Source organism: Pipistrellus kuhlii, unplaced genomic scaffold (assembly GCF_014108245.1).
Source record: "Pipistrellus kuhlii isolate mPipKuh1 unplaced genomic scaffold, mPipKuh1.p scaffold_m20_p_43, whole genome shotgun sequence".
Classification (NCBI taxonomy): Eukaryota; Metazoa; Chordata; class Mammalia; order Chiroptera; family Vespertilionidae; genus Pipistrellus; species Pipistrellus kuhlii.
The window spans coordinates 3,172,392-3,198,463 of NW_023425544.1; the positions used below are offsets into that span (position 1 = coordinate 3,172,392).

General features: G+C 62.7%; 1 protein-coding gene across 3 annotated transcripts in view; it reads left to right on the forward strand.

The window, feature by feature from the left end:
* Nucleotides 1-26,072, forward strand: part of LMX1B (LIM homeobox transcription factor 1 beta) — a 90,430-nt gene that overhangs the window by 51,573 nt on the left and 12,785 nt on the right. For all 3 annotated transcript variants that reach the window (XR_006739876.1, XM_036412062.2, XM_036412063.2), the window contains exons 3-6: nucleotides 22,236-22,468; nucleotides 22,949-23,130; nucleotides 24,740-24,817; nucleotides 24,951-25,017. Coding sequence is in view for 2 of the 3 variants with exons in the window: in XM_036412062.2 (XP_036267955.1) it covers nucleotides 22,236-22,468; nucleotides 22,949-23,130; nucleotides 24,740-24,817; nucleotides 24,951-25,017 (560 nt within the window). In the remaining variant the exon portion in view is untranslated. The remainder of the gene's footprint in view (nucleotides 1-22,235; nucleotides 22,469-22,948; nucleotides 23,131-24,739; nucleotides 24,818-24,950; nucleotides 25,018-26,072) is intronic.

The window sequence follows — 26,072 nt, forward strand, 5'->3', positions numbered from 1 at the left end:
CGGGGCCAGAGCAGGGAGAGCTGGCCTTGCTGTGGCTGGGACCCCATTCCTCTAGCAAGCGGGGGGTGGAGGAGAGGAGGGCAGAGAAGAAAGGGCAAAGGGAAGACGGGAGCGGGACAGAGAAGCGGGCAGGAGCCAGCAGTGCTGAGAGTGGAGCTCACGCGTGGCCTACCTCGGTGCCGGCACCGCTCCACGTGCCCCGTTCATATGGAACGTGAGGGCGCGATCCGGGGGCCGGGGACTTGGGGCCACACGAAGGGGGGGGGGGGGCTGGGAAGACTTCTGAGCAGAGGCAGCCGAGGGGCCAGGAGCCGCATCCCGCCTGGCAGGGTGGTATAGGGACGGGGGTCGGCAGAGGTGCCCCCTGGGCGGGAGGGGAGAGGGCCCTGGGCATGCGGGGGTGTCGCCTCCAGAGGGGCTGGTGGGAAGGAGCTGAGCTCAGGAGGAAGTGACAGACGGGCAGTTTCTTTCATGTTTTGCTATAAAAGTCATTCTTGCTGTTGAACACTAAATCCAGACCAAGCAGAGGGAAGTCAAAAATGGGACAGTCCTCCCCTCTCAGCCGCCCCCTTCCCAGAGGCAGTCGGTTGACTGACAGGTAACATTCCAGGCCTTTCCTGTGTGTGTGTGTGTGTGTGTGTACGCGCACACGCACACGCATGTTCTGCACACATGCTGTTGGTATTCCTTCCTGTGGGACTGTGTTTGCTCTGCACTTGCTCACTCCACTGAGGAACATACTAAGGCCATGGCAATGCACACGGACTCACCTGTCTTTGCAGCCACAGCCCAGCAGTCCAGGGAATGGGCAGGGCAGTGATTTATGAACCGTCTCCCCACTGAGAGCCCTTTGGGCCAGCCAGCGCCTCGTTGTCACACACACAATACATCCCGGCACATACATCTTCCCGAACATGTGCCACACGGCGGGGAGCGGCTGTAAACATCGGGCCGAGCTGCCCTGGGGCTCGGGAGCGGCCGGGAGGCAGGCGGGTGGAGGGGTCTGGGCCCGGGGGAGGGCGAGGGGGCCGGGAGGAGGGGTCGGTGCTGTATGGGGAGCAGTGTGGCTCCAGGGCTTTTGGCACAGAAGTGACAGTTGAGGCCATAAGAGGAGGAGCCGCGGGGTGGAGTGCTGGCTGTAGGAGCAGGTGGAAAACAGGAACCAGCAAGGCTGTGGGGAGACACCAACACCACGTACTGTCAGTTTCCAGAAGCAAAGGGGGGCTAACAGCAGCCAATGGCAGAGGAGGGCGTGGGCGTGGCTGTCCCGCCCTTTGCGTAACCTGGCACAGAGTAGCTGCTCGGTAAACAGTGGCTGATGAATGAATGAATGAATGAATGAATGAATGAATGAACGGGGCTCTTGGGTATGTGTTTTCAGCGGAATGGTAGCTTTGGGAAAGGGGAAGAAGCAGAGAGCAGGTTGGTGGGGAGGAAGCCCAGGTGAAGGCGTGGTAGCAGTCGGTGGACAGACACTCCCCGAGCGGAGCTGGTGGCCAGGGGAGGGGCGAGGCGGCCAGGTTGAGGCGGGTCCTGCCAGGTTAGGAGGGAGGACAAGGAAGAGACGCTGAGCGAAGCACTGCGGAGTTGGGGGCTCAGGGTTAGGGACTCTTGTTGGGGCCAAGGACCGGCAGGGGCCTCAGGGTGGGGGTGGTCACCATCTCATCGCACCTTCGCCAGAGCCCTGCGAAGGCCGGTCACAGCCTCCGTTTCACCTGCGAGGAAACGAGGCTCTGGAGGTGAGTCTGGGCCCAAGGTCACAGAACTAAGTAAGATTAGCCCACATCTCCCAGACTCCAAGAAGTCTGCATCTCTCCCCTCCGCCCCTGCCCTCCGCCCCCCCGCCCCTCCCCACCCTCCACCAGGGATGGTCCTGTCCCAGGTGTGGGGAAGCCCCTCGGCTTTTCCTCCTTTGAGGGCCGCCGTGATGCCCTCCTGGGGAAGGCAGATGTGTGTGCCGTTCACAGAGGGACATGGGGACTGCGGTGGGCCTGGTCCAGCCCAGCCAGGGGCCCTTGGGGGGCCGGCACAGCGGAGGAGATGGGAGGCAGCAGCCTGCAGGGGTGCTGGGGAGAGCAGGAAGCAGGCTCCCTGGTGCCTGAGGCGGGATGGCCAGGGAGCGGAGGCCTGGAGCCCGTTGGCAGCGGCGAACACGGGGGCAGCAGGCTCCCTGGATGCCAGGACGGAGGGAATATGTGGTGTAGTCGGAAGAGGACCCTGAGCAGGAGCAGGAGGGGCAGGGCAGCCTAGCCACCAGCAGCCTCTGCCCGTGGACTGTCATTCGTCTCTGCCTGGGTCCCCCGTCCCTCCCAGCAGGGACTCAATGGCCACTTCAGGACAGCTGACCCCTCCCAGACAAGCACTTTCTCCCAAAACAGAGCTTCCCCGGGCCTACAGTTCATACGTGTGTGTGTGTGTGTGTGTGTGTGTGCGCGCGCGCTCGTGCATACATGCGCTGTGTACACGTATGTCCCTGGTGTGGGCCTGTGTGTCTTTGTTTTCATGTGTCTATTTGTGTCCATGTTTGTCTGCATCTCTTGTGCTCTGGTGTGTTAGCGTGTACCCAGGCTTTTGTGCTCCTGTCTGTGCACACACTGTGTCTGCAGGTCCCTGTGTAAGTAGATGGCACTCCAGTCACCTTGTGCATGTGTGACCACATGGGTGTGTCCACAGGTACACATGTGTGTTACATACTTGTCCCCTGCATGCCTGAGTACGTGCGAGGCCAGGTGGCTCTGCAGTTGTAAGGAGGGCAGGGAGAGAGGTCATAGGAGCCCCACGCCCCTCGGAACCTGGGCACCCGCCCCCATGCCCAGCCACAGGATGACCCCGGAGGCCACAGTGGCCATGGGAGAGGCGGGAGGCAGGAAAGGGGGTGCAGCCCTCAGAGAGGCTGGGGGCAGGGTCCTGGCGGCAGACATTGGTGACAGCTGTGGGCGGGACCTGCCCGGCTGACAGGGGCCAGGCCCCCAGCCCTGCGCTGGCACTGGGACAGCTCCCAAATCTGGCTGCCCAGCACACAGTCTCTGTCCTGTGCCCCCGCCTCCCAGAACACAGGCCCGCAGGACAGGGTCCCCCAGACCAGTCGCCTGACCCTGGGTCAGGGTGACACCTCCTAGGGGCAGACCCTGCTCTGAGGGCCCCACCACCTCCAAGGATAGACACACGACTACCTGGGCAGAGGCCACGGCTGTCCCACAGGTGAACACGTGTGCACACGGCTCCACCCGCAGTGTGCGTGGGTACAGATGTGTGAACTCGCTCAGAGGTCAGCCCGGAAACATGGGCGCACACGGGTGCAGCCCTAGAAGGTAGCTCGAGTCAGTGTGCCCGTGAGTGTGTGGGCAGCATCTGTGTGCACGTGGGCACGGATGCTCCTGTTTGCATATGTCTGGACAGCAGAGGTAGGTGTGGGTGGCTATACATATGTGTACAGTTATGTGCAGGTATGGCGCCAGCATACACATACGTGTGGTACACACATGTACAGGGAGACGTGTGTACCGTGGGGGAAGTCGTGTTAACGGGTGAGCTCACAGGGGGGGGGGGGCCTGAGGGCACGCACAGACCTCTTCTCCCTGACCATGCCAGCTGCTCCCGCTGTGGTTACCGGGGGAGACTGCAGGACAGACATGCGCACAGCCAGGGGGCATCCCCGGTGGCAGAGTGGGCACCAGGGACACGCGGCGTGGGCACCTTCCCACCTCTCCTCGAGCTCGGCATGCGGGCACATCAGCCCCTGCAGTGGCTCTGTCCGCTGTCACCGCCGCCGCCAGGCATGAGCTGGGGGAGGGGACCGCGCTCAGAGCGCGACCGTAAATTTCTCAAGATGCTTTAATTTTTTAAAAGCCCTGAGTAGACGCTTTCCATCATGAAAATCCACAAATACCGGCGAAACGAGGCGCGCCAGCAGCCGGCCCGCCGGCCCGCAGCTCCCCTCCCGCAGCCGGGGCCCCTGGCCTGGCCCGCGGGGCCGCGGGGCCCATCTTTGTTCCGGGCGACGGGGCTCAGCCTGCCGAGTGGCTGGGTAAACAGTCGCCGCGGTAATCGCAGGCTGATTCCAACTAATTAAATCCTGCGCCGAGAGCCCACTCCAGGGAGCGTCCCGAGGGGCCGCGGACACACACCCCCAGACGGGGCTCTGCGCCAGGTCGGGGCTGGCTCGCTAATCCCGGATCTTTTGAAAGATAGGCGCGTCCCTGGACGAGGGGTCAGCGGGCCGGCCCCGTCCGAGCGGAGGAATTTTTCAATAACCAGCAGCTGGGTCACCGGCGCACAAAGGCAGCGCAATATCCTGTGGGCTTACCGGAGAGCCGAGCCACGCAGAGCCAGCGCCCTCCGGGCCGGGCGGGGCAGCGCCCCCCTCCGCCCAGGCCCCCCCGGCGGAGGGACCACTTGGCCAGACCGCCACTCCCTGCCCCGAGTACAGAGAGTCCTGTCCGCAGCCTCGCCGTCTCCTCCTCCCACCCCCGGCTTTCAAACAAGTTCATCCTCCTTATTAAAAACCAGCCTGGATGCTTTTAGGCCACAGCTGGGACTCTGGGGGACCTCCCTGGGGTAGGGCAGCTGGGACCAGGCCCCTATCAAAGGGACAGTGGATGCTCCTCACCCTGGGAGGCCACACTGCCCTGGGCCAGGATCCCCGGCTCTGGAGAGAAAGACCAGGGTTCAAATCCCAGGGGCCGGTCTGCCCGGGGAGACCCTGGCTCGGCCATGCACTGGCTGGTGACCTTGAACTAGGGGCTCACTTGTCCCAGCTGTGAAATGGGGTCATCCATCCGTGTGAGGGTATCTGAGGCCAGGTGACCAGCTCATGGTAGCTCTCTGTTTCCTCCCCCGGACTCAGTGTCTCGCACTGTGCAATGGGGGACCCCGCTCTGGGGAGAAGCAGGATCTGCGCCCTCGGGGCGCACTCACGGCCGAGGGCCGTCCGTGGCGGGAACCACACGGCACATGTGAGAGTGATTAGACGCTGCAGAGCGCCGGTTGATTTTATTTTATTTTTTTTCTCCCAGAGAAACAATAGTTGCCCCTCTCCCGAGTCTGGAATGCTTCCCGCCGGGTCTGGGAGCCCTCATGTAAATTGGCTGCGAAGGGACAGGCGCGGTGCGCCGGGGAGGAGGTTGTTAGGGATGGAGAGCCGGGGCCCAGGAATTTACAATCCGTTACTTGAGAGGTGTCCTGCCTCCCCCTCGCCCCTCCGGGCCCGCGCGGGCTCAGAACGCGCCGTAAAGATGTCACGCTGGGCGGAGGGTGCGCAGGAGGGATCCAGGGCCCGGCCTGGCTGGGGGTGGTACCCGGCCGGTGACGAGTCCCAGCGGCACCGTCCCGGCTGACGAGGCTGGACCAGAGCTTGGCTTGAGGAGCCCCAGGGCCCCTCGGAAGCAGGACAGAGACGTGCGGGGGGAGAAGGGGGTGCGGGCGTGTTCGCTTTAACATGCACCCCCTCGCCCCAGCAATGCCCGCTCTGAGGCAGGTGACACGCGCGCCGTGGGGAGGTCCCCAGGCCAGGGAATGCCTTGCACAGGCTCTGGGTCAAAGTCACGCACCTCTGGCCGCCCGCCCGGGCACAGGGCTCGGAACCCACATGCCACGCAGGAGGCTGTTTGGTCCTTTGCCAGATCCCAGCCCGGCCCTCTCTTATCGGGGGCTCTGCGGCTTTGTAGGCTTGAGGCTTGGCACACTGTCTTTCTGAGCCTCTGTTAGCTCATCTGTGAGATGGGTAGATTTGAGGGGGATGGGGTAAAGATGCCTGAGTTGGGCCCAGAGCCAGGCACACAGTGGGCGCTCAGACACCACCGTGGCTGTCAGTGCTGGGGCCGCAGGAGAGAGGGCATCTGAGGGGATCTGGGGCGGTGAGTGGGGCCACGGACAGGAAGGGGGAGGAGGGCATGGCACACTGGTGGCCAGGCATTGGGGGTCCCTAAGCTACTGGGTCCCACAAGCAGCTCACCTCCAGGGGGCAGGTCCGATCTGAGAGCTGCGTAGACGGAGGATGGGTCAAATGGGGGGACAGCTGTCGGGGAGGAGGAGGCGCTAGGGGTCTCTCAGGCCGTGGGGAGGGTGGCTGTTGGTGGCTCGGGGAGATGGGGATGGGGAGGAGACGTGGGTCTGGACGTCAGCGGCTCCCTAGGCGGCTCTGTCCCGGGAGGTGTGGGGAGGGGGCGAGGGCAGGGCAGGGCTGGCTCGGGGCCTGGAAAGCCATGAGCAGACACATTCCCCAGGAGGTGGTTTGAGATGGGATTGCCCAGGCACCCCAGTTTCCTGGGGTCCCAGGCTGGGTCCCCCGCTCTGAGACACCCCATTTCTGCTCGGGGCAGCGTGTGCGGCGGGCAGCATTGCCTGGAGCTCTGGCGACTGCGGCCAGCTGGGCCGGTCAGCATTTCTGTCACCATCTCCTGGAGACCCCGGCCCAGAGCCCTGAGCAAGGACATTCCAGGTCTGTCACATGAGCATTTGGGGGGGGGGCAGGCCCACAGCCCGGGGGAGACCAGGGAAAGGCCCTGCCAGGGTGACTGGGGGGGAGGGGAGCCGAGTAAACAGCCACTGCCCTGTCCCCGGGCTGCGGCCAGGTACACAGGCCTGTTTGGACAGCTGCCTCCCGCCCCGTCCCTCTGTTTGGGAGATGCTGGCTGATGGATGGGGGTGGGCAGGCTCTTAACCCCTCGCTGCCCGCGATGCCGCACATGGGCTGCCTCCCTCTGGGGGTGCGACAGAGCCCAGCCAAGGCTGGTCCTGGCTGCCCCCCCCTCCCCCCGGCTCCTCTCCAGGGGACACCGCTAGCTCTGAGTTGGGGACAGTGAGTGGCTGAGAGACAAGGTGAGGAGGGCTCGGGGACATGGACAATCTGCCCCCCCCCCTCCACCAGGGAGCCCAGCGCTGAGGAGGAGGGTGGCTCTCCCAGTGACCAGCAGGGGCGGAAGCTGGCCCTCTGTCTGTCTGGAGCCTCCTCACCCCACCGCAGGCCCTGAGCCCCCTCTCGCTCGGTTTATCAGAAAGCCAGCTGCCAGGCTCTCCCAGGGGTCCCCTCTTCTCAGACCCCAGCACAGCCTGGGTGGAGGAAAGGGGGTTCAGGGCAGCAGCCCCCTCTGAAGTGTGAGCAGAGATGGGCTTGCACTGGTCGGGGGCAGGGGGCCGGGAGAGCTGGGCTCAGATCCAGGGAGCCTGGCTTGGGGGGATCCCCAACCCGCTGCTGCTGCTGCTGTGGGTGACTGCACACCTGGGGTCTCCCCGGGGCCCCCACCCACCACCACGCACCCCATCTCAGCCACTGCTCTCCCTTCGCCAGGCACTGGGAAGGGTGGAGGGAGTCACCCGGCTCCCCACCCAGCCCCCCCTCCTCCCACTCCCGCAGCCTGAGCCGCCTGGGCCTCTCACCTGCTGCGGGGCCCCTCGGCTGGTCACCTACTCCCTGCTCCCCCTGGGTCCCTGCCCCGCAGCCAAAATGATCCTTTGAACAGACAGTGGAAACTGCGATTACCTGCCTGTCTACTGTTCTATCAATTGATTTCAAACCTTCAGAAATAGAAGTTGGAGTAGTTACAGTTGAAAATCCTAAGTTCAGGATTCTTACAGAAGCAGAGATTGACACTCATCTCGTTGCTCTAGCAGAGAGAGACCAAACATGGCAGTCAGTTTACCGAATCCATTCCGCCACTTGCCTGTGTGTTTGGTAACAACAGATGAACATTATGGAGGCCTTGGGATTGAAAAAGGAACCTCTCCCCTCCTCCTGCCACTGAAGTGGTTAGGGCTCTCTACAAATAAAAACAGTGCTTTGGGGGGGGGGGGGAGAAAAAAAAGATCCTTTAAAATGTAAATCGCCGAGCCGCTCCACACTGACAGCGTGACAGTGGCTTCGCCCGCTCAGGAGATGCGGACCACAGTCCTCTCGGGGCCACAGGGCGTCCGTTCACAGCACACGGGAGAAACGAAGCAGGGTTCGCCCACGGGCGGAGCAGAGCAGGGAGGTGCTCCAGGCCCAGAGGGGAGTCCTCTCCAGCACCCCCGCGGGAGGGAGCGGGCGGGGGAGGCAGAGCAGTGTGTGGAGTCCATTAGCACTGGAGGAAACCCAACAAAAATGGGCAAAACCCCAACCAGCTCCATTTACAAAATAAAATAAAATAAAATAAAATAAAATAAAATAAAATAAAATAAAATAAAATAAAATAAAATAAAATAAATAAAATAAATAAAATAAAATAAAATAAAATAAAATAAAATAAAATAAAAATAAAATAAAAATAAAATAAAATAAAATAAAATAAAAAATAAAATAAAATAAAATAAAAAAGGGTCGGGAGGGGAGATAGTAGGCACCCACCGCTCCGCGTCGCTGGTGCTGTGGACGGAGGCTCAGGTGCAAGGCCGGTTGCTGGGGGCGGGGACCTGCATGGCCAGGGAAGTGAGCGCCTCTGTATGTCTGCGTATTGAGCCATTACCCGTTCAAAAATAAACCCAGCTCCTATTAAAATTCCAGATTTTTGAAGTCCGTAAGATTCTGCACACTCAGGCTGGCTCAGCGACTCTCTGATCCCCCAGCCTCCTCCCTGCCCTGTCCCCTCCCCCGCACGCCCTCTGCACCTTTAATTTCTGGCTAATGGCTGATCTGACTTTGAGTTTTGCGTTCACTGTTTCCCCGCTGCCTGGCCTGCCATCGCTCCCGCCTCCCCTGGCTCTGATCTCCCTCCTTTCTCAGTCTCAGCCCCAATTATGTCTCCAGGAAAGTAGCCTTTCGGACACCCGCCTCCTCCCTTCCCCACACACACACCCCTGGGCTGGAGCATGAACAATCGCACCTGTGATAGAGAGAGAGAGAGAGAGAGAGAGAGAGAGAGAGAGAGAGAGAGAGAGCGAGCGCGCGCGCGGGAGAGAGAGAGAGAGAGAGGGAGGGAGGGAGGGAGAGAGAGATACTGATTTCAGAGAAGAATGGACAGGGAGAGAGAGAGAGAAACATAATGATGAGAGAGACCCATTGATCGGCTGCCTCCTGCAACGCCCCCTGCTGGGGATCGAGCCCGCAACCACGGCTTGTGCCCTGACTGGGAATCAAACCCAGGACGTCCGATCCATGGGATGACACTCAATCCACGGAGCCACCACAGCCCGCATCGGCCTGGCACACACTGAGCACCCATTGGTATTTGGGGACTAAATGAATAACGGGGTGGGTGGGGGGCAGAGGATGCCCCGGGGATTCTGAGGAGCTGCCCACCTGAATGTGGAGCCAATATTCTGCCAGACTCACAGGTGGTGGTGCTCCAGGCAGAGGGCAGTGCAGGGCGCAGAGCCCAGGCTGCGGGGTTTCGCCAGCCCCCTGCCTGCCAGTCCCAGCTCCTCGCCAAGCTGTGTGTCTGGGCACGTCCCCTCCCCTCTCTGCACCTCAGTCTGCCCCTCAGCAAAATGGAGGTGTCGGCGGGGACCTCTCCGAGTGGCTCGGGGTGGGTGTCCTCCCCTCGTTCCCCCCCTCTCCCCGCCCCCCACCCCCCGGGAGGCGCGTACACAGTCGGTGCAGGATAAATGCTAGGGGTGCTGCTGCAGGCGAGGGGAAAGGGTTAAAGCCAGGCGCTTTTTAATTGTCAAATGACTGCGGGCGATTAGCGCTGGCAGCTTCCTCAATAATCGCTCTTCTCTGTACCTGCTGGGAGCTTAATTAAAAAACAAAGAGGCTCAATTTAAAGGCCATTACTATGCTAATGCAGCCGGGCGGGCGGTGATTAAGCGGCTGGGGCGGGCTGCGGGCGGCTGGGGCGGGGCTCGGGGTGATCAGTTACCCACTAAACGGGCCGGCGGGCGGCCGTGCGCCCGAGATGCGGAGCCCGGGCACCCAGCCCCAACCTGCCCGGATCACCCCTCGCCCGCCCCCACCCGGCTGGAGCTAAATAGCACAGACCCAGGGAGGTGGTCTGTCTCCCGGGGCCTCTTCTGACTCACTAGCAAACGCCACCCCCACCTCCAGGGACTCCTCCTCCTCCTCCGGAATACCCCTCCCACCTCCCACCCGCGTTGAGTCCAGCTCCTCTGCTGCGCCCACTTCTCAGGTTTATCTCAGGCCCCTCAGCGGGGGGATGTGGTCCACCCACACTCCATGGCTGTATCCCGCAAACAGTCAGCCAGGCACTGGCAGGGACTCCTATCTCCCCGGGTGCTCAGGAGGCATCGCGAGGCCCCTGAGCACAGGGCTGGGCTGGTGCCTGTGAGTTTGAGATTTGGAAATGCATGCCAGGATGGGGTTCAAAAACTTGACAGCAGGATCACAGATGTGTGGGGGTTTTTTTTGGGGGGGAGGGGTGTCCAGATACGTGGGGGTTGTCATGAGAGGTCTGGGCAGTGTCACCCTCCTTGACTTGGTTAACACAATGAATGCTCTCTGTGGTTGCATGAAGAGGAGTATAGTTTGGGGAATGAGGGAGGGGATGGATCTTGCCACTGAAGGAGTGGGCTGCTGCGTGCTGTGCTTCAGGGGCTGTTTGGACAAACTCAGATTTGGGATCTGAGTCTGGAGAAACCGCTCCCAGAATCTAGGGGGTGTAGCCAGGAGAAGGGGGTGTCAGGGGAGCGGCTGTTGTCTTTGAGTCTCCGAAGAGCAAGGAGCACGCTTCAGTCTGTATGGTTTTGACCCTGCGCGTGTTTTCATTGGCTGCCTGGTAAAATCGGTGATCATAAACTGTAGCGACTTTATTGGTAACATTGAAAACTGCCCCACCCGCGCATGGGGGACATTTAACTTGGTAAATTAACCAGGACAAGATACAACTGGCAAGGATGAAACTACCCATTGTGAAATGTTTCGCTGGCTACAAATTAACCAGAGTCAACGCTTGATCACCGGTGAGCTGCAATTCCAGCACAGACTGGATGGGAGAACCAACCTTTATTAAAAATGTTCAGGGGAAATAATTTCTCAATGAAAATAATTTTAGTAAAATACTAATGGAAATGGAAAAAGTTACACATTAGAGTTATCTGCACTAGAAAGGAAGTTGATCAAAAATTTAAATTGCCCTAATGGAGTTTGTTCCAGAAAATGCTTGCTCAAAGGAAGTGGGTCGATGTTGTTAGAACCCTGATTGACATGCTGTGGTCTGTGTCCAGGTTGTCCAGGATCCTCGGGGCCAGAATGACGGGGCCGGATGTCAGCTGGGTCGGCTGTTAGGCTCTCCAATGGTGCTCTGGATTTCCGAGCACAGCGCTTGCTCATGGCGGCTGTTCGGTAAATGCTTTCAGAATCAGCTAGTCTTACAGTGAAAACCTCCAAAGGCGGCTTCCCTTTCAAGAGGAGGAATCATGGCATAAGATAGAGTGAGGGCCAAATGTGTTGAATATATAGATGGATGCATGGGTGGATGGATGTATGGCTGGCTGCTTAGAGGGGTGGATGGGTTGGGGGATAGATATGTGGCTGAGTGGCTGTGTGAGTAGGTGAATAGGTGGATGGATAGAGGAATGGATGGATGGATGGATGGATGGATGATGGATGGATGGATGATGGAGGAATGGATGGGTGGATGGATGGATGGATGATGGATGGATGGATGGATGGATGGATGGAGTGGCTGTGTGAGTGGGTGGATAGTTGGATGGATGGATGGATGGATGGTGGATAGATGGGTGGATGGAGGATGGATGGATGGATGGATGGATGATGGATGGATGGAGGAATGGATAGGTGGCTGAGTGGCTGTGAGAGTGGGTGGGAATGTTGATGAATGGATGGAGTGGCTGTGTGAATGGGTGGGCGGGTGGATGGATGGATGGATGGATGGATGATGGATGGATGGATGAATGGATAGGTGGATGGATGGGTGGATGGATGAATGATGGATGGATGGAGTGGCTGTGTGAGTGAGTGGATGGATGGATGGATGGATGAATGGAGTGGCTGTGTGAGTGGGTGGATAGGTAGATGGATGGATGGTGGATAGATGGGTGGATGGTGGATGGAGGGTGGATGGATGATGGGTGGATGGAGGAATGGATGGATGGGTGGATGGATGGATAGATATGTGGCTGAGTGGCTGTGTGAGTGGATGGGAATGTGGATGGATGGATGGAGTGGTTGTGTGAGTGGGTGGATAGGTGGATGGATAGAGGGATGGATAGATGGGTAGATGAGAACAAACGAAGCCTAATCTATCTTCTTTAGCCCAACATTCAAGACCTCCAGCTTGACCCTCCTCCTTCCTCACCTATGCTCCGGCCTGAGGACCCACTGCCTCCCTAATCCTGCATGTGGCCTCCATCTCTTCACGCCATGGCTGTTTTCAGCCTCTCCCTCCCAGAATGGTCTCTCTGGTTCTCTGCCCCCGCGCAGAGTCCAGACTCTGGAACCAGACGCACCCCTGCTCCCATCCCACCTGACCACTTCCCCCATTCAGTCCCTTTATCCAGGGCGCCTTCCCTGATCCCAGGCCTGCCCACCCCCTGGCCACCCTGGGTCCCTCAGCCCTTCCCAGGCACACGGCTCTGGGCCAGACTCTTCTGCCCACTCAGGACCCTGGAGAGGAACTCAAAGGTCTCTACACCTGGTGGTATGGGGTTCTCATCTTCCCTGTGTCGTCAGCCCCGCTCTCTGTAACCCTGGTTCCAGGGCACGGGCCCAGCAGCTCTGAGCTGAGCAGGCAAGAGCAGAGCCATTCCGGTGGGGACAGGGGGGGGGGGGGAAGCTGGGGCAGGAGAGGGCTCCACGCACAGGGTGGTCCTGGAGTCCCACTGCGAGGCAGGAGGAAGGCCCAGCCCTGAGCCCCAGGTCCCGGCTTCCGCCTCAGGTCTGACGCTGAGCTGCGGTCACCCTCTGGAGTATCACTTCCTTCTCTTGTGAGAAGAGGGTGACAATGCCTACCTCTCAGGGGCCTCGAGGGGGAGGGGTCCGAGTGCAAAGAAGGCACAGGGTGTGGTATGTAGGGAACACTCAATAAACTTAGTAACCGCAGCGATAACCGTGGCTGCTGGGTTTGGCCACTAGGAGCTGGTGGCTCAGTGGCAATGAGAGAAGGGAGTGTGGGGTCAGTTCAGAGGGGTCTGATGTATAGGAGAGAAGAGAAGGCTCCTTCCTACTGGGAGCCCAGCACGGGGCCTGGCGCATAGTAGGCAGTGAATGAATGGTTCCGTGAGTCGGCGCGTGAACTGAATTCACCGTTGAAGGCAGAAGAGAGAGGAGCGAGCGCCAGCCCTAGGGTTAATGAGATGGTGGAGCCCTTAGCGGTGCCGGCCGGGAGCTCACAGCCCTCCGTGCCTGTGGCCCAGGTTCTCCTGCAGCTCTCCCTGCCTGAGGGCATGTGGGGGCCATCAGCGTGACGTGATGCTCCCCCTCCCACCTGCTCCAGACCGTGACTCTCCCTGGGGTCACAGGGGAAACCCCAGTGTCTCCAAAGGGAAAAGAGACTCCTGGGCCTGGCCCAGCACCCTCAAGGATCAGACTCCCAAAGGTGCCGAGCAGTGTGTCCACAACAGCTCCCGCTACAGGCGTACATATTTGTGTGTGTGTGTGTGTGTGTGAGAGAGAGAGAGAGAGAGAGAGAGAGAGAGAGAGAGTGAGTGAGTGTGTGGTGTGTGTATGAGAGGGTGCATGGCTGTATGTATGTATGTGTCTGGACGTGTGCTTGCGTGTGTGTGTGTGTGTGTGTGTGTCTATCCTGACAGCTCCTGACAGTATCTCTAGCTTGGGCCTCTTAGAACTCATATGCAGCAGCCCCCAGCTGCACCCATACGGCTGTCAGAAGGCAGCTCACATGTAACATGCCTAGGCCTGCACTCCCAGCTCTCCCCCTCCCCCACCTGCCTCAGTCTCCACTCCATTTCAGCCTTCTGGTTGCTCGGGCCCCGGATTTTGGGCTCCACCAGGCCGCTATCCTTGCACCTCCTCCCGGGCCCCTGTCTTCAGAATGCATCCGGGTCTGACCTCTTAGCACCTCCCCACTCCCTGCTCTCGGCAGGGACCTCGTCTTCTGCTTGGATTATTGAGATAAGCTCCCTGCTCCCCCTTCCCCTACCCCCACATGGCTGCTGAGGAATCCCGTTTTTACATGTCAGTCGGATCTGATCCCCCTTTGCTCAGAGCCTACACTATCCGTCCCCTCCCGTCGCTCCCGTCGCCTCCTCTCCAGCTACAGGGGCCTCCGTGTCATTTCCCCAGCACCCCAGACAGACCCATGCCCCGGGCCTTGGCGCTTGCTGTTCCCGCTGTGGGGGAGGGGACGACCCCCTTTCCAGGTGACAGCAAGCCTCTGCCTGCCCCTTGCCCTGTCCTGCCTCGCTTTTCTCCATCACATTGTCGCTGGCTATTGCACTCTGCATGCGGCCTGCAGGCTGATGTGTCTATGTGCTGCCTGTCCCCTGGCCCAGAGGAGCAGAAGGAAGTGGGGATAGGCTGGGGGGTGGGGTCCAGTTGTCCCACTGCTCTTCCCCCAGCCTCCAGACAGCGCCTGGCACCGCAGTGGATGCTAAATAAATGTGTGGAATCAGGGAATGTATGCACCCCGGGGTCCCGTCTGTGTCCGCCCCCCCTGACCCTGGCCCTGGCCCGTGACCTCCAGCCCTGGCTGGGGGGCTCCCGACAGCGCCCCGGCCCGGATCAAAGGGCCGAGGAGACGGCGGCCCGCACAGCTGGGCCCGCGCCCCGCAGGAAGCGCCGGCCGCCCTCCCGGCAGGACCGGCCTGTCGCGGCGAGGCCGCCGGAGGCCCTGCGAGGCCCGCGCTGGCGGCCGCCGGTCCGTCCGAGGCCCGGCCGCCGCGCATTCCAGCCGCGTGATTGGCGCGCGCACCGGCCCCGCCTGCGGCTCCCTCCGCCGCCCGCCGCGGCCGCCGCATCAAAGCAGATGTTTGCAGCTGGTTTGAGTTGGATCCCCATCAACAGGCCCCTTTTTGTCTCAAAATAAAAAACAGCTACGCCCGGAATGATAAGGACGCGACAGGCACGTGGGGGAGATGTCAGCGAGGAGCGGGGAGGGAGGCGGCAGGGCAGCTCCCTCTGCCTGCTCCACGCCCCCTCCTGCCCCCCATCAGGTTCCCCAAGTGGCAGGCAAACCCCAGCAGCAGCAGCTGGGCCCCCAGGAGTGTCCAGGGCCCTGTCCCCTCAGTGCCTGTGACCCCAGCTCTTCCCTCACCAGGCGTCATCACAGACATCACAGTCCGGGAGCCATGATGTCCTCAGCCTCCGCGCTAAGCACCGACTATGGAGGGGCCCCTTCCGAGGCTTGGCCCAGGGGGTGGGGGTGGACATTATCACGAGCACCTGGAAGGTGGGGGCTGTGGTCCCCAGTTTTCCGATGGCAAAACAAGCTCAGGATGTAGTTGGCTTGCCCCGAGGCCAGACGGGGATTGGGGTGGCGGAGCTGGGATTCAGACCCGTTTCTCCCTGTGGTGTGGCGGGCCACTCTACCCAGGAAGTGCCCGCCCTCCTGCAGAGACCAGCACGCCTTTCCCTGCCTCCCAGTCGCCCAGCGGGCCCCAGGGAGCGAGGTCTGGGCTGACGCTGCTCCCCTGTCATCCTGTAGGGGTGTGGCTCCCAGCCAGCCTCCATGGCTGTTTGCTGGGTGAGTGCGAGAAGGTGCAGCCAGAGGGGCCGTGGCCGGTGTGGCTCCGTTAGTTGGACATCGTCCTGTGCATCTAAAGGTTGCAGGTTCGATTCCCGGTCAGGGCGCATGCTTGAGTTTCAGTCTTGATCCCTGGCAAGGGGTGTGCAAAAGGCAGCTGCTCTCACATCAGGAGTTTTCTCTTTCTCTCTGCCTCTCTCTCTAAAAATGGATTAAAAATCTTTTAAAAAGAAAAAGAAAAACAAAAGGTATAGCCAGTGAGGACAGAGGGGGGGCTGGGTTCCAGGCACCAAGCCTGGTGGCCCCATGGAGGGCGTGGTTCCAGGCCCGGAATCTGCCTGTTCCCCCCCACTCCCCCCCCGGTGTGGCCCCAGGGAGCCTCCGATGGAAGCCCACCCCTCAAAGGGCCGGCTGACTGGCAGCAGGGAGAGCACAGGCCAGGGAACAACGTGACCAGGGGCTGCCGACTGAAATCAGAGACGAGGAAGGGAAGGCTCCAGAGCGTATGCCAGGCCGCAGGGTGCGAGACTGAGGAGGGGAGGGAGCACACACCTGCACGGTGCCCCTCTGTGCGCCAGGCACTGGGCGAGGCTGTCTCCCATGGGTTAAAGCCCACAGATCCCCAACCGCCAGCTGAGGGAGGGGTCAGCATCCCCTTTTTACAGAAGAGGAAACTGAGGCTCAAAGAAGAGATGTGAATGCGCCGATAGCACACAGCCGGCGGCGGGGCTGTGAGAAGACACACGTCTGAGGACGGAGGGCAGACCGAGAGCCATGAGCAGGCGAAGGCAGGGACACAGGCCAGGGGTCTGATTGGCCCGTCTTGAGTCCGGCGTCCAGCCTGGCCCATCCTCCAGGGTTCAGGGAGGCCATCTAATAGCACAGGGCGCCCGGGCTTTCCTGGGGAGTCGGGGTGAGGGGCCGTCGGGGTTCGCTGCAGGGCTCCCAGCCCAGTGAGAGCCATGAATACAGCTTCACTGAGAAGACAGTTAGGACTTGGCTCCAGGGTGTGTCGTTGTGAAGGGGCCGGGACAGGGGAGGGCACGTTCGTTTCTCCTGTCGCCTGGTGGTGTTCTCAGACGCCCCCGACGCAGAGTATCCACTATCCCCTTGTCTTTCCCGGCTGCCCCACAAGGTCGTTTACTCGTTCAGCAGCCCCTCACGGACCACCCCTCCGTGCCAGAGCCCGAGGCCGCGAAGGGCGAACTGCACCCAGTGCCCGATGCCCAGGCAGTGGGGCTTCAGACACACAGATAGCTGGGTCTGCGGGCATCAGGGAAGGCTTCCCAGAGGCGGTGACACGTACATGGGGTCTTGAAGGATGGAAAAGGGCTTGAACAAGGAGCAAAGGAACGGGCGGAAGAAGACCGGCCTGGGAGGCAGGAGGGATTTTGAGCGCTGAAGAGGCAGGAAGGAGCGGCTGTGTCCCAGGAGCCGTGAGGGGCGGGCAGCCTGGCAGGGGATCCGGGGCCAGGCAGGACGGGCAGAGTGGGGCCTGAGTGCCATCAGTGGGAGTTGGGACTGATTCTGAGATTGTCGCATGCTCCTAGACTGAGAACCCAGCGAGGGGCTACATAACCTGTGCCATCCGATGATGGGAGTGGGGGGGTCGGGGGGGGGGAGGTCAGTGCCGTGAGGAGGAGGGAGAGCAAGGACAGCGAGCAGGGTGCTGGGGGCCCTGGAGAGAGGATGTCAGGGACCCTGAGCCCCACTCCTGGAACCTATTGCATGTGCCCATTGGACAGATGGAGACACTGAGGCTCAGAGAGAGGGAACTGGCGTGAGGTTCCAGCGCCAGGAGAGACAGAGCCAGGCTTCCAGGCCCGATGCCTGCCGTATGGGTTCCAGGGTGCGGGTCTGAGACCCCTGAGGAGAGCTTGGGGTCCCCCCAGCCGTTAGGAACCCAGTTTTTCCCAGAGGTGAAGGCGCCATACTGTGTGCGCCTCTGCCGTCATCAGCGGCTGCAGAGAAATTCCTGGAACAGATGTGTAATCTCTGTTCCGATGCTCCAGGAAACATTGGCTTTGGAGTTCGGCTTATTAGCTCGAGGACTTTAATACATTGAGCATTAAGTAAATAAACCAACAAAAAATCAGCGAAGGTAGAGATAGGTTATAGCCTGGGACTCTTTAAGGGAGGTGACGTCTCTCCAGAAAGGGAATTTCTGCTCCACCATCACACATGATCCTGGGTCGGGGGCTGCTTGTGAGGGGAGATGTTCAGTTTGGCGTAAGAAAAATCCACTCCGCGGCACCTCCGGGCCCCGGGCGTAGGCTGAGCGATGGGAACCCGGGGTGAATCGGGCTCCTGTCCCACGATGTCCGGAGCCTTGAGGGCAGACAGACGTGGGTGTGAAGCTCAGATCCCAGGGCGAGGAGGTTGAGAAGCAGAGAAACGCTTGGATGCCCGGAGGAGGGAGGGAGTATGCAGCGATGCTGCCACGTGACCTTGAATGAGTAACCTGCACCTCGGCACCTCGGTGTGCTCATCTGTAAAATGGGCGGGAAGCAGTCCCCTCTGAGGGCTCTGGGCTTACTGTGGTGATGCCGGCAGATGACAATTGAGCTTTGTCAGTGCTCAGATGTGTCGATGGGACAGATGAGGAATGGAGCGAGGGGAGCTCTGTCCAGCTCAGGCCACACAGAACCCAGGTGGTCATGAGAGGGAGGGAGGGAGGTGGGGCTGGGACAGGTGTCGCGGCTGCCTCTCTCCAGAAACTCAGAGGCTCCAGCGACGGGGATGGACACAGGCATGTTGGACCCAGGCGGGACAAGAGAAGGGCAGACCCCAGCTCTTGTGGCATCTCCTTGGTGCTGTGCTGGCCCTCCCAGCAGTGCCGTGGGTAGAAACCATCATCCCCATTTCACAGATGGAGAAGTTGAGGCTCGGAGATATTAAATGTCTTGGCCAGAGCTGTGGAGCCAGGATGGAACCCCAGGCTGCCTGCTCCAGCCCCACCCCTCCCAGAGGCCCTCCCAGGGGCTCTGCCTCCCCAGGCCAGGTGGCCAGGGCCCCCACCAGACCAGGTTGGGAGTGGGGACTGCCTTTCCTGCTCCACAGGCGGAGCAGGACTGTCCTGGTTGGTTCAGTATTCATTCAGCAAACACTTATTGCTCACCTTTTTGTACCCAGGGCCTGGTGCTCAGAGGTGACGAGGGGCAGGTGGGCCTGGAAGTATTCAGAGTCCCTAGTATCGGGGCTACAATTGGGGGGCAGGTATGAGGACAGGGAACTCAGAGGGACGCATCTGTCTAAGACTGGAGAGGAGAGGGGGGCTTCCTGGAAGAAGGGACACCCAAGCAGGTCGTTCCAAATCAGCAGGTGTTTGGGGCAGACGGGGGCAGAGGGCACGGTGACACAGCATAGGAAGTGGAAGGAAGTGGCAGTTTACGAGAGATGGGGAGGACGCAGCCAGGCCATGTGCCTGTGATGCGGTCCCAAAGCTGCCCTCTGGATTTGTTTTCTGGAAAGGGGGTCATGGAGGAAGCGGGAGGAGGGACCCTGGGAGGACAGGCAGCAGGCCTCCCGGGTTCCCAGCATGCCCTGCCCCCAGGGCCCTCCCCCTCCCTGCCTCCCAGCCCCAGCGTGGGAGCAGGGACACAGCCCTCTGGAATCCCCCGCATGGTTTTGAGGAGCCGGGACTATTGTCCCCACCTTACAGATGAGGAAACAGAGGCTCTGACTTGCCCAAGGTCACAGTCCGGATGGAGGTCAGAGCCTTTCACACCAGGCTCCGGAGCCCCTGGGGGCGCAGGCAGAGCTGCGGGAGGCCCTCCATGCTGACCCCTCGGCCTCTCTGGTCTGCATCTGGGACATCCCGAGAGAGGCTTGCCCCTGGCCTCACACAGCCCCTGACCCCTCGGCCTGTGCTCCCCGCTCTGTGCTGACAGTTTACTGCATCTTCACACTGAGAAGCAGGCAGTGTTTGTGAACCCATTATACAGGGAAGTAAACAGAGGCTCAGAGCGAGGATGTGACTTGCCGGATCACTAGCCAGGAGTGGTGGAACCAGGCACTGAGCCTGAGCCTGAGCCCATCCATGCCAGCGCCACCCTCCCGTGGCTGATCTGCTTCTCCGAGCGGCTTCCGCCAATCCCGCCCTGGTGGGAGGGACCGAGGGGAGGAGGGGCGGCTCGAGCAGAGGGGGGACCCCTCCGGCGCCCCAGCCCCTCCCACGCAGCTCTCACCCCTGCACGGCAGACAAAGGCACCCCGTAATTGGGAGCGAGTATTTCATGTGTCCCCCCTGATGTTTTATGGGGAGGAGAGAGGCTCGGAGACCTAACGGATGGCACATTCGGTTTATAAAGTGCGCGCTGCTTGTTTTATCTCCCGGGTTTTTGCAATCTAGATAACAGATGACGCCCCGAGCGGCTGGCGCTGCCGCGGTAATGGCGGCGTGGGGCCTTCGGAGAAGTATTAATAATAGATGGTGTTGATGAGTTTGGAGAAAGTAGCAATCGACCCCCTGCTGCCAAGGCATTAGCGGGGCCGTTCTGAACGCGCCTGCACGGGTGCAGGGCCTGGTGGCAGCGCCTGCAGATGCGGGTCACGGCCCACAGCCCCCCTCCCGGCCTGAGCGGGCCTCCTGAGGAGCCCCGAGGCGCTGACCCCCCCCGCCGGAGCCCCGGGCCCCGCCGTGCTGGCACAGAGTGTGGGGACCGGACAGAGGGACAGGGAGGGGGCAGGACAGACGTGTCCCCCGTGGCAGAGCAGCGAGCTCTGCAGATGTCTGTCAGCTGGGCGGGGCTCTGCCTGGGCTGCCACGGACTGCTGGGTAGCGGTGCCCTGAACAGAGCTCTCCAGCCAAAGGGCCGGATGGGAGCCCACATCCAGGCCAGGTTCTTCCTGCAGAGTCACCCACCGTGTGGGCGGGGGGGCCCCCGTCTGCCGGGAGCACACATTGGGGCCTGAGCCTCTGCCCACCCCAAACCTTCAGCCCTCCCAGCCGCCCTGAGGCCCCGGTGGGGTGCGGGCCTCCTGCCTGGGGAGCCGGTGCAGAGCTGACGGCCACTGCGGTCCCTCCCACGTGACCCTCATTCACCGAGTTCCATGCCCAGCGCCACTGAATTCCGACAACAGCCCTGAGGGATGCTCTGTGGCTCCCTGTCTCATGGGAGAGGGGACTGGGGCCGCCTTCCTAAGACCGGGCCAGCACAGAAGGCTTCCCGGAGGAAGTGGCGTTGGCGTCGGGCCTCGCAGGCTGCATAGGAGCCTGCAGGGCAGGATGGCGGGGGTGGCCGGGTTGCTGGGGAGCCCCCCCATTGGAGTGCCCTGGCCGGGCGGGCGGGGGCAGCAGGCAGAGGGGGCTGGCCCTGTCCCCGCACTCCGCAGCGCTGTGGGCGGTGCTGCCAGCGCAGCCCGGGGAGGGAGCCGCCGGCCGTTTATGGCCGCTCCAGAGCCGATTAGTGGAGAATTGCAGCTGCAATCTGCACGGCGATGGCGGGCCATAAAGAGGGATGGGACGCGCACGGCGCTCCCAAGGTGGCGCCCACAGACGTGGCCCGGGGACACGGAGGATGAAAAATGGTTTTAATTCCCTCCCAGCAGCAATAATTTGATTCTTCATAAATTTCTCCATCAACGTGTGGCTGGGGCTGAGTTCCCACAGAGCCGAGCACGTGTCAGGGCCGGGCGGCCAGCGGAGCAGTCAGTGGGTGCGGGCAGAGGGGGGGCCGAGCCGCCCAGACCCTCTGCCCACGCCGGCCGGGGCCGGAGCCCCACCGGCTTTGCATCCTGAGAGGAGGGAACAGATCCCCGTGGTCATGGAGGGACCCCGAGGCGGCTCAGAGGCGGCTCCGTCGTTTAGCGTCATGTGACTCTGAGCACCTCCATTTCCTAATCTCTGAAATGGGGTTCGCGTCCCCCCGGCTCAGAGGTTGCAGTGAGATCTAAACGTGTTTCTGCCGGCAGAGTGCTCAGAGCAGCAGCTGGCAGGCTGTGCGTGCTCAGTAAACACATCACCTCGTGGTAGCAGTGCTTGCGCTGAGCAGAGGGATGCGTGGGTGTTAGCCAAGCCCAGGGCCCGAGAGAGGGGCAGGGTGAGGGTGCTCTGGAGGAATTGCAGGCTGTGGCCTGGGGGAGCAGGGGTCGGGGGAGGAGAGGCAGGATGGCGAAGGGCTGTGGGCGTCAGACCCAGGAGCCTGATGTTCCCCCCAGGGCACCAGGGAGCCATGGGAGAGTCTAGAGCAGGGAAGCAGCAGGACCAGGTGTGTTTCAGACAGATCTTTCTGGCGCTCCTCCTGGAGGGTGAAGGGTCGGAGGGGCCAGGAGCCCTGGGCGGGGACTGGGACAGTGGCTCAGAAAGGGGAAGGGGGCCCAGGCTGGCGGTGGGTTGGCCAGGGCGGGGATTGCTTGGATGTGAGGGTGGTGGAGGGGCAGGGAGGAGGCAGAGCGGATCCTGGGGTGAGGGTGGAGGGGGAAAGGCTGAGGCTCGCCTCGTCCTCTGCCCTCTAGTGGCCACTGTGTCTCTGCGTGGAAAGGGCCCCGAGCTGACACGCCACACGAGAGGGCACCTCCGGGCAGGGTGCCAGCGCCCACCCTGAGGTCACGGGCCCTCCCCCGGTGGCTCTGGGCCCAGGGAGGGCTTCTCCCATTCGGGCTGGAGGGCCAGGGGGTGGGCGCGGCTCTCAGTAGGCCGCGGCCTCCGGGAGGGACCCGAGCCCGGCCGACGTGCCCCTCCGCGCCCCCTCCGCGCCCGCAGGCTCTTCGCGGCCAAGTGCAGCGGCTGCATGGAGAAGATCGCCCCCACCGAGTTCGTGATGCGGGCGCTGGAGTGCGTGTACCACCTGGGCTGCTTCTGCTGCTGCGTGTGCGAGCGGCAGCTGCGCAAGGGCGACGAGTTCGTGCTCAAGGAGGGCCAGCTGCTGTGCAAGGGCGACTACGAGAAGGAGAAGGACCTGCTCAGCTCCGTGAGCCCCGACGAGTCCGACTCCGGTGAGGGGGGGGGGGGGGGCTGGGCAGGGCGCTGTGGGGGCGCTGGCATCTGAGACCCTGACCCCGGGGCCTGGGGTGGCCAGCGGGGCATGGCATTGTGGGTGCGTCTCTGGGTGAGTGCACGTGCTCTGCATGCATGTGTGTGCGTGCCTGGCTGTCCTGCCTGTGAGCGTGTGTGTGTGTGTGTGTGTGTGTGTGTGTGTGTGTGTGTGAGAGCTGCATTGCTTGAGCCTTGGTGGGCCCATGTGCCAGTGTGTGTGTTTGTCTGTCTGTCATGGCCATGGATACTCCTGTGTGAGAACATCTGGAGCGTGGTCCTTGCCTGTCAATTCTTAGTCCCTGGAAGCTTCCAGAAGGTTCTCTGAGCCCTGGGGCCTGGCTGGCAGGACTGGTTTTCTCCAGGATAGCCTCTGTCCTGGGGTCTCCAGGCGCCGGAGGCCATGGCAGGTGCTGGCCTCCTGAGGGTTGTGTCCCCCACAGTGAAGAGTGAGGATGAGGACGGCGACATGAAGCCCGCCAAGGGGCAGGGCAGCCAGAGCAAGGGCAGCGGGGACGACGGGAAGGACCCCCGGAGGCCCAAGCGACCCCGCACCATCCTCACCACGCAGCAGCGAAGGGCCTTCAAGGCGTCCTTTGAGGTCTCCTCCAAGCCCTGCCGGAAGGTGAGGAGCAGCCGGGATGGCGGGGCAGGCTCATCCATCTACCCCCCCCTCCCCCCCCCCCCGCTCATCCTCCTACCCCCCATCCCACCACCTCCCCGCTCATCCATCTACCCCCCCCCCCGCTCATCCACCTCCCCCCCATCCCACCACCTCCCCGCTCCATCCTCTACACCCCCCCGCCCCCCCCCCCCCCGCTCATCCTCCTACCCCCCATCCCACCACCTCCCCGCTCATTCCATCCACCCCCCCCCCCCCCGCTCATCCACCTCCCCCCCCCCGCTCATCCACCTCCACCCCACCCCACCACCCCCCGCTCATCCACCTCCCCCCATTCCACCACTCCCGCTCATTCCATCCACCCCCCCTACCCCACCCCCCACCTCCCTCCACCCCCCCAAGCCACCATCTCCCCACTAGCCCCAGATCCCCACCCATCCATCCCACCCCCGCCCCACCCCCCATCCACCCACCCCCGCCCACAACCCCACCCCACCCATCCCCCCATCCCCCGCCACCACCTCCACCGCTCATCCATCCACCCCCCGCCCACCCCCCATCCACCCCATCCCACCCCCCACCCCACCCATCACTCCACTCCCCCGCCCCCACCCCCATCCACCCACCCCCGCCCACTACCCCACCCATCCCCCCCACCCACCACCTCCCCGATCATCTATCCACCCCCCCACCCACTACCTCCCCGCTCATCCATCTACCCCCCCCCCGCTCATCCATCTACCCCCCCCCCCCGCTCATCCACCTCCCCCCATCCCCCCACCTCCCCGCTCATCCACCTACCCCCCCCCCCCCGCTCATCCACCTCCCCCCCATCCCACCACCTCCCCGCTCATCCATCCACCCCCCCGCCCCCCGCTCATCCACCTCCCCCCCATCCCACCACCTCCCCGCTCATCCATCCACCCCCCTACCCCACCCACCACCTCATCCACCCCCCCCAGCCACCATCTCCCCACTCATCCATCCACCCCCCCGCCCACCCCCATCCACCCACCCCCGCCCACCACCACCCCACCCATCCCCCCTGCCCACCACCTCCCCACTCATCCATCCACCCCCCCCCGCCCACCTCCCCCATTCACCCCCCCACCCCCCGCCCACCACCTCCCCGCTCATCTATCCACCCCCCCCACCCACCACCTCCCCGCTCATCCATCCACCCCCGCCCACCCCCCATCCACCCACCCCCGCCCACCACCACCCCACCCATCCCCCCCGCCCACCACCTCCCCGCTCATCTATCCACCCCCCCTACCCACCACCTCCCCGCTCATCTATCCACCCCCCCCACCCACCACCTCCCCGCTCATCCATCCACCCCCCTACCCCGCCCACCACCTCATCCACCCCCCCAGCCACCATCTCCCCACTCATCCATCCACCCCCCCGCCCACCCCCCATCCACCCACCCCCGCCCACCACCACCCCACCCATCCCCCCTGCCCACCACCTCCCCGCTCATCTATCCACCCCCCTACCCACCACCTCCCCGCTCATCCATCCACCCCCCCCTCCCCGCCCACCTCCCCCATCCACCCCCCCACCCCCGCCCACCACCTCCCGGGCTGACCTGCCCCCCCCCCTCCGGCAGGTCCGAGAGACGCTGGCAGCAGAGACAGGCCTCAGCGTGCGCGTGGTCCAGGTCTGGTTTCAGAACCAAAGAGCAAAGGTGAGAGGCCGCGGGCCCCGCCCCGCCGGGCAGAGTGGAGGGGGGCTGGGGCAGGAGGCAGAGGGCCTGGTGTGGGGGGAGCTAATGGGGAGGCGGGGGAGGGCGGGGACTGGCACGCACTGTGTCTCCCCAGATGAAGAAGCTGGCACGGCGGCACCAGCAGCAGCAGGAGCAGCAGAACTCCCAGCGGCTGGGCCAAGGTGAGCGGGGCCGGGGCCGGGCGGGACCAGGGGGCCTGGCGCCCTCACTCACACCAAGACTCCCCGGGACCCCCCAAGGCCGCCAGCTCAGGGAACTGCCTCCTGGGGACCAGCGGAGCCCCGTGAAGCCGGAGGTGGCAGCGGCCACAGGACCGGGGAGAGGTGGGGGGAGGGGGTGGGCGCCGTAGGTGTGGCGACTTTCGGATGTGAAAACTGCGTCCTCTGCTCCTGTCCCTTGCGCCGGGCCCTGAGCTCATCCGTGACGCGCTCCGGCTCAGCCTCACGGTCCCCTGAGGAAGGGCCTTGCCGTGTCCTGTTACCGAGGAGGCTGGGCCTGTGGCTCCCGCAGCCAGTGAGGGGCAGAGCGGGCCTCGGCCTCCACGGGCCCCTCGGCCACTGCGGGGTCTCAGAGAAAGGCCGGGTGTGGGGCAGGGGCTAAAGAGCAGGAGCCAGCCCCTCCAACACAGGGCTTTGCCAAAAGGCCAGGGCTGGCCTCCCAGGCCTCAGCCTCAGGGGGACAGGGAGCCTCAGGGCCTTGAAGGGAGGCACGGGGCCTCTCTGGGGCACTGAAGGGGGTGGGGGCCCCGAGCTGCCTGCTCTGGGGTGAGGCAAGGGCTACAGGCAGACCCCAGGCCCGTCGCTCAGAACTTTGGGGGCCCGTTTCCCAGGCTGACCCAGGGCTTCAAGGCCATGGCCGCGGGGCCCAGGTCTTCCCCTCTGCTCCCTCTGCCCCTCTCCCGGATGGTGGGTTCCGGAGGCCACAGCCACTGCCTCGTCTCCCAGGCAGCTCAGGGGGTGTGCCCTTGGAGTCCCAGCAGCCCCCTCTAGAGCCTGTTAAACCCTTGTTGGTTCTTTAAGTCACACGGGGGTGGGGGCCCCTCCGTCCAGGAAGCCTTTCCTGGGGCCCCGTGGCCTGGGTTCAAGCCCCACTCCGATACTCCTGCCCCCACACATGGACTCCTCCCCAGAGGCGGGAGCTCCCGGAGGGCAGGGCCTCCGGAGGAGGGGGCAGGGGCGCCCCTGGCTTCTGAGAACCTGGTTCTGGAGGGGGAGCT